The sequence below is a fragment of the Pleurodeles waltl genome, chromosome 4_1 (genome assembly GCF_031143425.1).
Source record: "Pleurodeles waltl isolate 20211129_DDA chromosome 4_1, aPleWal1.hap1.20221129, whole genome shotgun sequence".
In the NCBI taxonomy this organism is placed as follows: Eukaryota; Metazoa; Chordata; class Amphibia; order Caudata; family Salamandridae; genus Pleurodeles; species Pleurodeles waltl.
Genome location: NC_090442.1, coordinates 227897812 through 227913613, shown reverse-complemented (window position 1 = coordinate 227913613; position 15802 = coordinate 227897812). Strand labels below are relative to the sequence as shown.

Sequence of the window (15802 nt, the reverse complement as noted above, 5' to 3'; positions counted from 1 at the left end):
TGGGGCAGTTTTGAATTTGTAAAGACGCGTGCTTTAAGTGCTAGCAAGGGATGGTAGACTGCATAGATTTAAGCGTGCTGCAGGCAATGTTTGTTTTAATATCAGGGAAATCAACAGTAAAAACTGCCACATCCAACCATAAAACAGGCCCTCAAACTGCCAAAAAAATGGCCCACGCACTAATGCATGTTAGACCAACCTTTCAGACAATGATTGCTTTATGAGCCATTCCATACCTGCAGGCTGCAACAGCTGTGCGTTGCAAAGAAAAGCTATAGGCACCAGCACGTGATTATTTACAAATTAAGCACTCTGCTAAAGGGCTTAAAAGTGTCTGTACATATATTGAAAATGCCCGAGATGGCTTTAGAATAATGATGCCTGAGTATTCACATTGAACTGCAACAGCCGCACGTTGCAAATGAAAGCTTTAGGCACCTTCACGTGATTATTTACAAATTAAGCACTGTAAAGGGGTTAAAAGTGACTGTACATATATTAAAAATGCAGAGATGGTTTCAGAAAAATGCTACATCAGTATTCACATTGAACTGTAGCAACCACGAGTTGCAAAGGAAAGCTTTAGGCACCAGCACTTGGTTGTTTACAAACTAAGCACTGCAAGCTAAAGGGCTTAAAAGTGGTTGTACATTTATTAAAAATGCCCAATATGGTTTTAGGATAATGGTGCTCAGTATTCACATTGACCTGCAACAGCCACGCTTTGCAAAGGAAAGCTTTAGGTACTGGCACGTGAGTATTTACAAATTAAGCACTGCAAGAGTGAGATAAAGGGGTCAAAAATGGTTGTGCATATATTAAAAATGACCGAGATGGCTTTAGAATAATGGTGCCTTCGTATTCACATTGAACTGCAAATGCTGTGCGTTGCAAATGAAAGCTTTAGGCACTGGCATGTGATTATTTACAAATTAAGCACTCTGCTAAAGAGGTTAAAATTGGCTGTACATATATATTTAAAATGCCAAAGATGGCTTTAGAATAATGGTGCCTCGGTATTCACATTGAACTGCAACAGTCATGTGTTGTAAAGGAAAGCTTTGGGCACCTTCATGTGATTATTTACAAATTAAGCACTGCTCTAAAAGGTTTAAAAGTGGCCTGAGATGGCTTTAGAATAATGGTACCTCAATATTCACATTGAACTGCAAAAGCCACACATTGTAAAGGAAAGGAAAGCTTTAGGCACTGGCATGTGGTTATTTACACATTAAGCACTCCAATAAAGAGGATAAATTTGGCTGTACATATACATTTAAAATTCCCAAGATGGCTTTAGAATGATGGTGCCTCAGTATTCACATTGAACTGCAACAGCCGCGCATTGCAAAGGAAAGCTTTAGGCACTGGCATGTGTTGATTTACAAATTAAGCTCTACTATCACATATTATGGACACTGAGTAAGATTAAAAAAAAAAGCAAATCCTACGATTAATGGTAATAATTTGAATTATAATAAAAATATAATCACTTAACACAGGTGAAATTTTTATAACTAGAACTGAATTAATTAGATTTATTTTGTGTAAATGTGTTAATTCAAAGATTGCTGTTAAAACAAGATATACCATATCACTCTCACAAAATTACTCACCAACTGTAAAACTAACTATGCTGCCACAAAATGCCAGCCCAACAGACCATAAAGCGCTATTATGTAGCAGCACTTTCTTGCGCGTACAAAACCAATCTCAAAAGAAAGCACTGCTACATTATAGAGATTTATTACGGTTGCTACAATATAACTTTATATATGTTGTTTAATGTCACGTTCCCCGTAAATGTATTTTTAAAAGCAACCTTTTAAGTGGTTATCTGCTTATTTTGTCACCACGAAGCTCCAATTACCGTATAAACACAAAAAAATGTATTGTTTAAAATGTATTTGAAAACCACTGCGACATCTAGCGCTTTATTACTTGGGCTACTACCTGGTCAAAACCAGTGCTTATAGTCAGCAACATGAGTGCAAAACATGGACAAGTACATGTTCCAAAGTAACCTCAAAAGAAAGTGCTGCTACATTATAGCACTTTATTACAGTTGCTATACGTTATATTATAATTGCTGGATAAAAATAGTGGTTTTATTCCAGGTGGTAGCACAAGTGAAAAGCACATAAAGCGCTATAATGTAGCAGAGCTTTCTTTTGTGTACAAAGGAAATCACAAAATAAATCGCTGCTACATTATTGCACTTTATTACAGTTGCTATATAATAACATTATATTTTGTTTGATGTCTAGTTCTGCGTAAATGTATTTTTAAAAGCAACCTTTTGTTTGTTTATCTGGTTATTTTGTCATTACGCAGCTCCGTTTACCATATAAACACAGAAAAAGTTGGTTTTTAAAATACATTTACACACAACTGCGACATAAACAAACAACCCTGGCATAAACAAAAGAAAACAAACACTACCTAAAAACAATGGAAAAACAACAACAAACGATCAATCAAATGCTTTAAAATGCATTTACATTCATCTGTGACAGAAACCAGGAATAAACAATGGAAATAAACTGGTAGGCATGCAAATAGCTCGAATACTGCTGAGCGCGATCATGCTGTGTAGGGGATAAAAAGAAAAAGTAATCCAGAAACCATGCTGAAAACTTGGAGCTGCGTATGTTTCAGTAGTTGGCCGGTGCTCTTGAGGAGGGCAAAACATTGGAAAAGGCATGACGTTTCATGCCTTTCACAAATGAAATCAAGAAGTTTTCAAAAGGCAAGCCTGTAAATGAATGGAAGTTATTGACGTGACATGGGTGTGGTTAAAAGCCCACATAGATACCAACACATTGGAAAAGCAGCGCTTGAGCGCTGCTATACTGAATCTAAAAAGCGGCTGCCATATGTAGACTGCATTAAGGCCGATGCACTCAAACACACGAAAAGTTATTATTATAAGACACAGTGAGGCAGATTTGCCATCCTGCCCGCTCAGCAGCCAAAACATCTGCACTGCGTGGCGCAAGAAGGAAAGAGCAGGAGAGCATGTGCACAGTGCACGTGCACTGTGCAGTATGCATGCAAAGTAGGAAAAGATAGGAGAAATGATATTTCTCCTTATAATACCTGGTTTTAAAAGGCGTTAATTTTTTACACAAAACCCTGTCTCACGTTTTTGGTAGATAGGCTTTTGCGTCAAAAAGGGTAGGTGGTAGCCTGGGAAGGTCCATGTAAATTCCCCTTGACGCAAAGCAGCACCTCTCACTACTTTGCATTACTTTTAGTCATTTTCCAGCACAAAACAAGTTTTGTCCTGGAAAGGAAGTATTTAAAAAACATTTTGTACTGGTTTGCGTCACTTTCATGATGCAAACCCAGCACAAAATGTTGGTAGATCTTCCACAGTGTTTGTTGTAGCTAACCAAGAGTTTGTGCTAAAAGAATACAGGGAACCGATTGAGACTATTTAGTGAAAACATTTTTAACAGCTTTTGCGAGTTTGTGGCAAAAAGCAATAGTCACAACAATCTGAAGGGGAGCTGGACTGCCTAATTAGTGAAGATCTTCTTGTGTGGCACTAATAAGTGTGAATTGGAGGTTCATCCAAAGTGATCTCTTGGGGCTAACCAATTGTTGGAGTGCATAGTAACTAAGACATTTCAAAGGTCTGAAAGTCAAAAAACATCCTGAAGATCACAGGTCCAGATTGGCCTCCTGATTGTATTGTACCAGAAGCATGTTAGTTATTGGGTCATCTTTCAGGAGGCCATTGAGTCTAGAACATTCCTAATTCTTGGTCTGGTAGTGACTTGGTCCACATATACAAACGAGCAATTGCAAAGCCAATAGATCTGGCGTTGGCCAGCTGGTGCGATGCTAAATTCCTATATGTTTTATTGCAAAGTTGTGCCACAACAGCACAAAATAAAATATTCTGCTGTCTATACACAAAACAATGTTAAATAAAAAAAACATTACATCTAGTTTATTAGAACAGTAAAGGTGCTTCCTACCAAGCAAGAGTATTTACAACACATATAGATTTAGTTTTAATGCTAATCACAGAAAACTATGATCGTTATCGGTGCAAAGAAAATTTACCATTGGCTTTGAACTACAGTAACTTGAAGATTTAGTTTAGTTTAAACATACCAGGAAGACTAAAAACAAAAGAATAAAAAATGGAAAGAAAAAACACTGGCAAACAAATCATTGGCCTACCAGCCCTAGCACTGTGTACACTTCAGTTTAGGCGGATGTGCACATTTGCTTAGGAAAAATGACATTACTAAAGTGTTGTGCATTGCTTAATGAATATTTAAGAATGTTGTAAAGTTCAAACTATAAATGCAGTATTCTGGTGTAGTGGGATTCCAGTCATCAGCATGCAGGACCTCTTTTTTATATACTTCTCGATACCACAAATTCTGTTGTATAGTCAAAGACCAGTAGGAAAATCTCTGTATTTTGGTAGTTCCTGGTGGTTGTGCTATGCCCTCAAAGTTAGGTTCAATTCATCCATGAAGTATGAACCATAAACACCTAGCCTCAGCCGTCTGCTTCTGTGTTTTAGTCTCCTGAAGGTTTATTTGCCACTCCAAAGCAATATAGCTGACTGGACATCCCTTGTTGCTTTGTAATGGGGGCACGGTTTACATATACACCAAACCTTTCTTCAAATACATTTTATATACACTACAAAGAACTTCGGACTTTATCATTTACTGAATATTTTGGATGCTAGCTTCACGTGTTGATCCTTTCAAAGACCCAGGCAGAGTCTGGCTAAATGATTCAGTAATTATTGCTTTTTTGTCTGTTTTTGGAAGTGTTGTATCTACCGCAACATAGTAGGCCAGCTAAGCCATTGCCAAATATCTTGCCGGATCACAGTGTTCAGTGGTTAGGGTTTAAGAAGAATTGATGACATTGAGCAGATATCTCAAGTTCTTTTTGTAATCAATAGTGAATTCCCAGATTTTGTGGGATTGCGAAGGGGTGAGTTTCTAGGCTGTTACATCATCCCAGAGGATCTCAGTCTTCAGGACAAAAAATAATTTTCCTGTATGCAGTGATTGTCCAATCAATCCAGTGACTCTTCCAATCAATATGCATCTGGGTGTTGTCCACATTCATTTGAAAGTTAACTGCACGTTGTTTGAGGACCTGGTCAACGCCGTTTTGGCAGTCTTCCCTAGCCTTGTTGTTTATAATACTAGATGATTTTGTGTGACACCATAGTGCTTGTTGTCTGTGATTGAAGAGGGCTTAGTGGACCCAACCTATAGCTCTACATTGTTTCCTTCCCTTTCTTGGGGAGTTTTCAATCATATTGTATAATTAATTGTTTTATGTTGAACTGACAGTTCGAGTAGGGGTTCACTGTGCTAAGGGATTGCTGATGGTATTAGAATATTTCAACATATTGACTAGTTCATCACCTGTTCTACAGATAAAGCAACAGCATTTCCTACCAATAACGAATGCAAAACATTGTACCAGAGACCCAGATGCACCACTGCTTGGAGCAGCATGTGAAGAAGGTAATACATACTTTAAGGGCTCATCAAAGCGAATCGTTGCTGCGCAGTGGAAGATGATATTGACACGGGCCAGGAGCTGCTGTGTGTCCTCAGAACTGATGGCCAGGTTTGGATGTGTAAGTTCAGCTCTGATGGGGATGATCTTCTCCTCAAAGTCTGGATGAGCTTCTCGTACTCGATCAAAAAGCTGCAAGAGAACAGAGGCATCATCAATCTTTGCAGTACTGTGCAGTACTTCACTAAGTGGTGATTAATCCTAGCCTATGCATCTGAAAGTAGCTCTTATTTGCTTAGTCATGCTTGAGATTTGTATAGCATTTCCCTTGCCAGATTATTTATTTTATTTATTTAAGATGTGTTTACATAAGTCTTCTTTACCTCTGGTGTCTATCAGTGCAGTTTGCAGATAACAGCAAAAAGAGTCCCAAGTCTCGGATAAGACACAGAACAAGAAGAAGGCAGCATCAATGCTGAGGGAAAAGTAGAAGAAAATAGTGATAAGTAGAGGAAAAACTCGGCTGAAAGTAACAGGAACAGTGGGCGGTAGGAGTATGGGGGGTTGATTCAATCATAGTAATGAGTAAATGTTCTTCAACTGCTAAGACAGGAAAGGGTTAGTTAAACATTGAAGTTAATCCCAAAGAGTATGGCTGTTATTTTTGTCTAAATGGATAAAATGGTACCTGGCATCTCAGGTTTTCAGGAGTGAACTCCATGGAGATAAGGTAGCTCAGGACAATAATTTACATGCTGCTGTCTTAGAACTGAATATTTTAGTTTATATTCCTAGTGCCCTATAAACATCTGATATGTGGGCTACAACAAATCTCAATCTTCTGTGTCGTTTGGTCTTTTGTTAAATTTGCTGGGCACACCCTGGGAAATTTTCCTCAGGTCAATTTCAGCAGTCAAACGTGCTGAAATTTACCAGGGGGAAATCCCTTGTGATCACCAGTATATGCACATTTTGGTGCAGAGAGCAAGGCCTAAGGGGTTTAGTCCCCCAAGAAGAGTGGAGGTATGCTGTTTTTAAGTCTGAAGCTTTAAAAGTGAGGCATTCTTGCCTGAACTTTGTTCTAGCATTCAAAGGTAGGTAGTGAAGTTCCCTTAGAGCTTTCATGGGAGCACGTAGGTCTTTGGGAGCTTCTAGGAGGAGGGCATTTCCTTGCTCTATCATACAGATAACAATAATGTGTATAACTACCTGGAAGTCAGATTGAATTAAAAAAGGATTGAATCTTTTTAGTGCTGACAGTGCAGCTCTGACTGGATTCACCGGGTGTTCTAAATGGCGAGGACTGAGTTAATCCAAAGACCAAGGGATTTTCCTTCTGGTTCAGTACGTGTAGAAAGCTGTTTTATTTGTAGTTCCTCGATCCAGTCAGTGTTGAACTTTTGTATGGTGTTCTCCGGTAATGAGAATCAAGTCTGTTTTTCAGGTTTTGATTTAAGGAAGATTGATGATGTCTATTTTATAAAGCTTTTAGGTAGTTACACAGTGTAATGATGTTGGTAGCTGGTGCAGTTTTCATATAGTTGTGACTGCATCGAGGTGGTATATTCCAACCTCAACGGCTGATTATGATTACTAAGGCAGGAAAAGAAGCCACTTATAAATGTGCTGGTGAATCCCATGAGAGTCTTCAAGCTTTCTATGTGCCTCCAATGATCAATTGTATCAAAAGATGCTGAGAAGTTGAGAAGGAACAAAAAAGCAGGCCTCTTCATTGTCCAAAATATGTGAAACGTCATCTCTTGTTTTGATAGTTGCCATGTCAGTGCTGCATCCTATCCAAAAGCCGGATTCATAGTTTGCCAAATTACTTTTATTTTCGATAAATACTAATATTTGGATGGTAACACATTTTTCAATAGCTTTGTCAGGTCATGAAAGATTTGCTTTCTGTGTAAGCAGGAAGAGTAATTGGACCCCATTGCAGTTTCTTCAGTAGGGGTGATATCTGACCCACCTTTACACAGTCTTCCTCCAGGGAGCTGTACATTTTATGGCACCAGGTTCTGGTGAAAATAATGAAGTGTAACATAATATCAGAGGCAGGTAGAGAATAATTCAAGTAGAATGTGTTATAGAGAGTTGACAATCTTCACCAGTTGTTCTTCAGAGGTTGGGCAGGTTGAAATAGTTTAACATTTGCCAAAAACTCATCTCAAGAATGTCAGTCAGCAGGTAAAAATTCTGAATTCCCAAGGTTTTAATGTATTGATCTTCACTGGTTATATTATCTCTTGAGTATGAGGAAGACATTTATGTTTATTCTGGCTTAGTGAGGAGTTCCTCAGAAAAGCCGACCACCCTCAACAGGTGGAGGCTAGCTGTATAACTGGGGTTCAGACATCAGTGCTAGAAAATCAAAGGTATGTGAAATTCCCAATTATTGGAATTTGCATAGCTTGATAAATATTATATTTTCTGACTTTCACTTCTCAGAAACAAAAACCATTTTTGTGAGTATTGGCATGGCGCTGAAACTGTATGCAATGTTGTCTTGTGTGTTAACAAAGAAACCGGATGTGTGCTACACTTTACTAATTTCTCCACACGGGTCACTCCAGTACAAACAAGCGTTTGCAATGAAATAGGTCTTGCGTTTGCTCGAGGTAGAGCTATTAGCGTTGTAAATTCCTGACTGGACTTTTCTTGCAAAACAAACTGAAAATAAAAAGTAAAAAAGTTGACATAAGCGAGCCGATTCAAAGCGCCGCAAAAGGAAAAAGAAGTTTGCTCGCAGTCATGGTTAACGGCAAAAGTGTAATTATCCATGCAACTGGGTCGATGGCCAAGGCGTTAGCAAAACCACCTCATGGAGGTACAAATATAAAGCAGTTACCAATGAAAACAAAGGATTTTCGAAAGGCAAGCCCATGAACCAGTGACAGTGCTGCTATGCTCGACCTAAAGATAATTATGACAGTATTTTCTGCCTTCACTCCTAATTCTTACAGAGCGATACAATTTAAAAACCTAACTGGTAAAAGGGTATAGGATCATAGAGACCGTCCCCATAACTTCGGAGAGTGTTTTACAGGGAAAAATATGATATTTGTTCTTCGCTAGTAGCTCGTTTGTAATTTACAGTACATGTGTCTAAAGTGTCTAAATCCCTGAAGAGAAACAAATTCTTACGTAACTGATAACAGGAGCAATGGTCATTTCTTTTTTAATTTCAGGGTTCCATGACCCACCATCATATCTTTTATGTACCCCACACAAATTTAACCAGAGTTCATCTCTAATGATAATGGCAATCCGCTGCTGACACTATCCGTATATTTGAATATACTTTTTGAAAAGATGAAAGAAACCCTCAATCTCACATCAGCAGAGATGACAAATGTAATTAATTGTATTAATGTAAAATAATTGTACACACTGATAAACCATTAGACTGCATCATACATCTCACTATATGTAAGTAGTAAAATGTCCACCTAGGCGTTGTACAAATATAACAATTACATGTTGCAACTAGGATACAACAATAAAGTTTGTGTTCATTATTCACTGCTTCTTTGAGATTTGGTATATACTATTACCATACTTGAGGCCTAAGAATGCATGGGCAGCGGATGGTAACAATTTATTTCTAAAGATGATACAGGCCACTCCATTCAGTTAGTGTGTGGCATGCATTGTAAATGTTGCTAAGACTTTGTGGGATTTCATAGTCCCTTGACCTCGAGGAAGGTGAAAGGGTTTCCATCTAACCTCCTTCTATAGGGCATACATCTGTGTGGGATTTTCTCAATAAGAAGGATTCTACGTTGTGCACTCTGACAAACCTGCACACGGGGCACAAGGCCTAGAGGAATAAATAAATAAACTAATCAGCATACAAACTGAACAGTGACCATCACTAGAAGTGGTGTCAAAGGACGTGACGCTGCACACCCCTTAATGCCCCTCACTAATTGGAAGGAGCTTATTTTTCAGTCAAAGCTGAAATACAAATCCATTTCTACTAGGCCTCTGAAGCGGCTTCCTGGCTCCATAAGTCTTACGCGGATGCACGAGCCCTCTAAGAAAACACAACGTATACAATGTGTGCCATAACTTACAGTGCAGCAGATGCAGACAGCTTTGAGGGTAGACAGCAGGGTGATATGACAACCTGACCTCTGTTCCCTTGGAACCAAGCTTCAGGACAGAGGGCGGCAAGAGTCCTATCTCTAAAAATAGTAGTGGAACGCTGTCCACCTGCATTAAACGCATGTTCCACCCAGTGACACTTAAAAGTGTACATACTAATAGAAAACAGCTTCTCCTTGTGCCTGACTATACACAAATCACTCTTTCCTTTCAGTCTTTCTGAATGTTCTCTGATACACTACCAGCGGTCAGAAGCTGACACAACCCGTGTTTTGGATGTCATTCTTAGCCTCATTCATTCAGGTATTAAACGTTGTGCACAAACTCCTCTGGGAATATGATATGTGGGTCTCCTCCAACCAGGAGAGAATAGCAGCAGACCAAGACTCCATTAAAAGAGTGTTAGTCCAAGGAGAAAATTCACATCCTTTGCTGGGCTCTCTCTTTGAGTGCCTTCTCTCTTGAACGATTCCGATTTGCATCCACAGTCAGCACATGAATCACAAACAACCACGGACATTCAGCCAAAAAAGTCACATTTGTACTTTTCACATTGCAACATGCTCAAAAACATATGGAAAATTAAAATAAAAAAAATAATAATTCACAAATAGTGTTTTTCGGCACTATAATGCTTATTTTTATTTCATTTTTTTCAGGAGTTTTGTAAAGTGCTAGAAATGTCACCAGTAGGTACTTATAGTTAGGACCTAAATTACACCGGAAAAGCATTTTTTGTTTTGCCAATTACTTTGATGCCATTTGACAAACTTTAAAATGTTTTTAAAACTAGTACAACGTCACTTCAGCTGCTGTGTTAAAATGTTCAGGGTGATTCGTCAAGCAGGGGCTGAGAAAAACAAGGCCCCAAAATGCATTTTCCCCATGCGTTTTCCCATATAGTCTTTAGATACAACTACAGCCCAAACCGCTGAACAGAATTACAACAAATTTGGCAGAAAGCTAGATAGTGGTGTGCAAATCATGCTGTTTGTTGTTTGGTGTAAATCTGTTAACGTAGTTTTGGAGTTAATAAAGGACAAACGAATATGGATGTCTGGGTGGAGCCTAAGCACAGATCTCATGGTGAAATCTGAGGCCGTATTACATAAAGTGCCCCCATGGAGCAACGGGTGTTCGAGCCTGTTTTGCGTGCCCCAAGGGCCCTTTGGTATTACAGAAGGGGCAGCAGAAGCTTGTGCGGCCCCTTATGTAATACCAATTGCGCTGGCACACATATAGCGCCAGCGCTATCATCATAGGATGTTCCCTCATTTGCATGGGGGTGCGGCCCCATGCAAATGCGGGAATTAATTTGCTTCTGCGCTTGACCCGTATTACTGATGTGGATCCAGAGGCAAACACGCCTTAAGATGAAGCCTTCTTAAGGCAGGCCTCTGGTGGGAAGAAAAGGGGTTCCAAGGGACCCCTCAGGCATCCAGTTTCAGGCAGGTACAGTCACTCACAGCACCCGCCTGGAAGGGGATCTATAATCCCCCTTAAAAGTGCAAGCGCACTGTCTGCACAGAGAAACACAAGGCAGCTTTTAAAAAGCTGCTCCGTATTTCTCATAAATGCCCTACCCTGAGGGCAGCACAAGTTAACGGCTGCCCTGGGGGCAGTACATTCACTATAATATGGCACACTCTCCTCGTTTGCACTGCACGCACCTTTTGAATGGTGTGCCCAGCACAAACAAGGAGAGTTCCCCATAATCTGTATTATGGGCCCTAATTGACTGTTAGCACTTCAACCAGGAAGTGCTGGCAGCCATCTTAGGACCAATATACATGATAGCATCCTACTGAAATGCATTGTAGTGGATGACAGGTTTTCAGTGTCATAAAAAGGAGAACATATAAAGGGTGATAAAAGGTTTTAGTTACAATTTAAATCATTTGTTGATGGTACCAAACTAATTTGAGGAATTGTGGTGTGATCTAAGGTGATTTGACCCTGTGATAAAGCCTTCCACTGGGATTTTATGAATCATGTTTGATAGAAAACTACTTTTTCATGAGTTTCCCATAGATGTTATGGAAGGTGCTCCAGAAGCTAAAAGAGAGCATATTTTCTTTAACTTCACACTATCTTTCTCAGTCATATGTGAATGAAGTCTGATGTTCTCAGTAAAATGTACTTTCAACACTAGCAGCCTGTCAGGTGATTACATTGTGTTCTACTGCAGCCCCCCAGAGTGTTCTAAAGAACAACTAAAGCACTAACAGTCTTACCTATGACAAAAGTGTGACACACCTGAAGCCATCTTGATTGAATCAAACTGGTAAAACTTAAAATATTAAATTTAGAAAGGAACAAAATGAAGGGGTTCATTTTCTCATAGAAATTATGGTTAGTGCTGTAGAAAGAAAATTTAGGATATCTTCTAAGTGAGTTCTCAAAAATCTTCCTCTCTTATTTAATTAAAACATTCTGACACGCAGACTGAAACATGCACTTTCAACACCAGCAGCAGACTGCCAGTTAACTCCCTAGTAATCAGCAGCTTTTCTACAAAGTTCTAATGTGCAAATAGAGTGCTAACATTCTGAATTTGTGCCAAAGTGTGGCACGTTTAAACGCTATCTTTATGGAATCAAAGTGGAAAACTGAAGCCATGTTCTACTAAGAATACTGTTGTAAATGAGGAAATTAGTGAGCTTCTCGACAAATAAGTCTCCCAATATGGCTCACCAGAGAAAATGGGCCCAGATACAGTTATCATTCAAATATAGCCCAATTACAGAGTGTTTTCTTGCAGTTTTATATAGCACAGACTTGACCTGAAGGTATTGGAGTGTTTTACATGAGCATCAGGTGATTACATTACACAAGGGCACATTCATTTTGGTTTTAGGCATGGGAAGATTAGGTAATTTGGCCAAGTCACAGGATGTCAAGCTGGCGCTGAAATCCGTACCTGGTTCCCCAGTTGCAAAGTCTGCAGCTCTGGACATAATGCCACATCCTCTCTCCTAAGTGTACTATAAATGTCAATACATAGTATACCATGGCTACCAGTTTCCAGTCACAAATATCACATTTTTCACATTTTAGGCTTAACTACAGAGGAAGGCCCAGATGTATGAAGCCATTTAAAGGTTGCACAGCCTGCTACTCATTAAATCACAGGGTTTGCAACTGGTAAATGGCTTGTGTAGGAAACTGAAGTATTAATCGGGGATCGGTGACACCCACTGCAAATAAGAATGGCAATACTTGTCAGAGTCAACCACAAAAGTCACTAAATAAATATGTGCTTAACGATCTGGTAGCTTGGCACAAAGCAGTCAGGCGTAACTTTGAGGTAGTGTGTAAAGTATTTATGCAGTACTCAAACACTAGTAAAGTGAAAACACAACACAAAAAAAACCCAAATCAATTTCTAGAAAAAAGAGTCCATTTTACTAAAATTCAATAGTCAGAACAGGAGATATGATTTTTTTTTAATTTGAATTAAAAATAGCACCAAACAGTGCAAAGCTCCAACTGAGGTTATGTGGCCACACTAGACTGGGTCAAAGTCAGAAGTTAAGGCTGACTGCGATGGAGCATGGGTCAAACACAGGGACCAGGTTCGTCCTGGTGAAAAGTTTAACATCTGATTTAGAAACTTTTATGGAGAAAAAGTGGTCTTCGATGAGTCATCTGCAGTAGACGCTGCAATCTGGATCTGAAGCAGGGCTCGAAGATGGTGGATAGCTGAAGAGCGGGGTCCCAGTGTGGTCAGTGCCGAAAGTGGGAAAGCTCTGAGTGGGTGAAGGCTAAAGTCTGTGCCCAGGAAGGCCTTGACGGGCTGCTGCTCACCATCAGTCTTGATGAAGCCCTCTATGTTCAGACTTAGAAACTTTTCTGGTAGTAAGAGCCCCTTCAGCAGGGCAAGCTAGCAGGCTGAGGACAGCAGGCAATTCAGGACAGATGGCTATGGCTTCAGTGATCCCGGTCTCCATCAATTGTCCGGGCAGAAAGTTGGCAAAACGTTTCCAAGTCCGAGCTTTTACAGTTTAGGCAGGAGGAATACTCTCTATAACCAGCCAAGGGTACAGGAGTTAAGGGGCACCACATGTGGGTTAGAACTCACTCCAGCCAGCGGTAGAACTGGTCAGCTGGCCAGTTGCAGGTACAAAGGCCTCTGGAAGCTTGTTGTGTCCCTGTAGCTCAAACAGGAGGTTATCCAACTGACTCTTGGAGTCACTTCTGGGGTACTGGGTCTAAGGCAAGCAGGTTCACTCTTCCTTCAGCTTCTTCAAACACCGGGAGAGTCCTCCTTCTAATTCTTCACAGGTCCATTAAAGTTCTGAGAAGAGGTCTGTGGGGTCCAAGGTTATGCCCAGTGCCAGTCTCTTTAGGGGCCCTGGTGTGGAAGGGAACCTCCTGACCATTATTTAACCAATGGGATAAAAGTTTCCAGGGGTGATTCTACCTACTTTTGCAGCAAGTCTTGTGTGGTTACTATATACTATCCTACAACACTGCTCTCTACCTAAAGCCAAGATGGCAGAACCCTTATTTCCCTCTTCAGAGCTGAGCTCTCTGTGTTCACCTGAGGTGTGACTATGATAATTACTAAACCCTCCCTTGTGATCACTCCAAACTAGTTTTGTTTCAGCCCCCTCACATGTTTGGCGACAAGCTGACTATGAGGACAAAGCAGGGCAGGCCTAGATATGAGCTACACCTACATGTGACAGGGTGGGTATCCTTTGAAGCTCAGGAAGGGTTTGAGTACAGCCCCCAAGACCATCCTGCTCAAGGAAGAAAAAAATAACGCCACACCCAAGCCTTTTAACCACTGCCTAGGAGCAATTCACATCTCACCACAGGGGAGCCATTTAACAGGCAGGTGAAACTGGACACTAGCAGAAAAGTCCTTTTAGGCTTAGGTAGAAAAATTATAACTTTCTAAAAGTGTCATTTCTAAAATACAAATATAAAATCAGACTTGACAATTAGTTGGAATTTAAATTACTATTAAAATGATTCATTGAATCATGTTTCTACCCACTCGGAAACTTAAGTTACAAATTATAAATTGTTATATTATAACAATGTTTTCCTATGGGGGAGTCGGCCTTGCCACAGTGAAGACTTTGGAGATTTTTCACTTTCAGGACATGTAAACCATTACATATGCATGCCCTACTTTTTTAAATACCATGTACCCTGCCCTATGGATATTTAGAGCCTACCATTGGGGTGACTTAAGTATTTAAGTATTAAAAAGAAAGATTTAGGGCTGGCAAAAGGTTTATTTTGCTAAGTCAAATTTGCAGTTTAAACTACACACTAGGCTGCAGGCGCAGGCATGTAGACCTGGTTTATAGTGCTAGTTTTGTGGGTGGCACCATGAGCACTGCAGCTGACTTGTAGTATTTAATGTACAAGCCCTGGGTACATGTAGTACCATATGCTAGGGACTGACATATAAATTAATGTGATAAATAGGCACATCTTTAGAGGTGAGAGCACAAGCACTTTACGTCTGTTAGCAGGCAGGCCTAACTTAGAAGGCAATGTATAAAGCACTTGTGCAACACATATACCACAGGAGGTATACCACAAAAACACTTCACATGGAAGTAGAAAAATAAAGTTTGCTTAATTTAAGATCGGCATGATACAGATTCAATTTGTAAATGCTTAAATATTTGCTTTGCAGACTCAAAATAAAACAAGATTGATATCCAATGATGCGAACAAAGAGGTGGTGCCTCCTCGGCACAAGTGGATGATGAATTTAAAGACTATGGTACTGTCCTTGGTGCACTCCTCTCGGGGAGCAGATTGGTGATTTCCGGGGGCGGTCACCAGGGAAGCTGGTGGGGACTGTGGGAGAATGATGTGGGAGTGGGATTGAGCAGGCCCGCTCCCAGTGCAAGGAGAGCATGGGCAGCAACAGCTACTGGGGCTGCTCCAGGTGATTGAAGCTGGCAGGCAACAAGGCGGCACAGAAAAGCAGAACAGCAGTACCTTTGAGCAGTCAATCTTGGCAGAATGGCATTCCTGGTACACAGCAGTCTCTCCTCCAGTCCTAGAAATGTACTGATTCGAGTGAGTCAGGGACCCAGTACTTATACTAGAAAGTGCCTTTGATGTGGAGGATGACTACAAAGAGATCTTGTGAAGGGCACAGGCCCCCCTTTCAGGTCAGCCTTGGCTCCAGACTGTCAGTGGGAGG

General features: G+C 40.3%; 1 protein-coding gene across 2 annotated transcripts in view; it reads right to left on the bottom strand.

Moving 5' to 3' along the window:
* The window catches only part of FAR2 (fatty acyl-CoA reductase 2), a 357779-nt gene that overhangs the window by 126559 nt on the left and 215418 nt on the right, over positions 1-15802 (bottom strand). For both annotated transcript variants that reach the window (XM_069228182.1, XM_069228183.1), the window contains exon 3: positions 5528-5703. In XM_069228182.1, coding sequence (XP_069084283.1) covers positions 5528-5703 — 176 coding nt within the window. The remainder of the gene's footprint in view (positions 1-5527; positions 5704-15802) is intronic.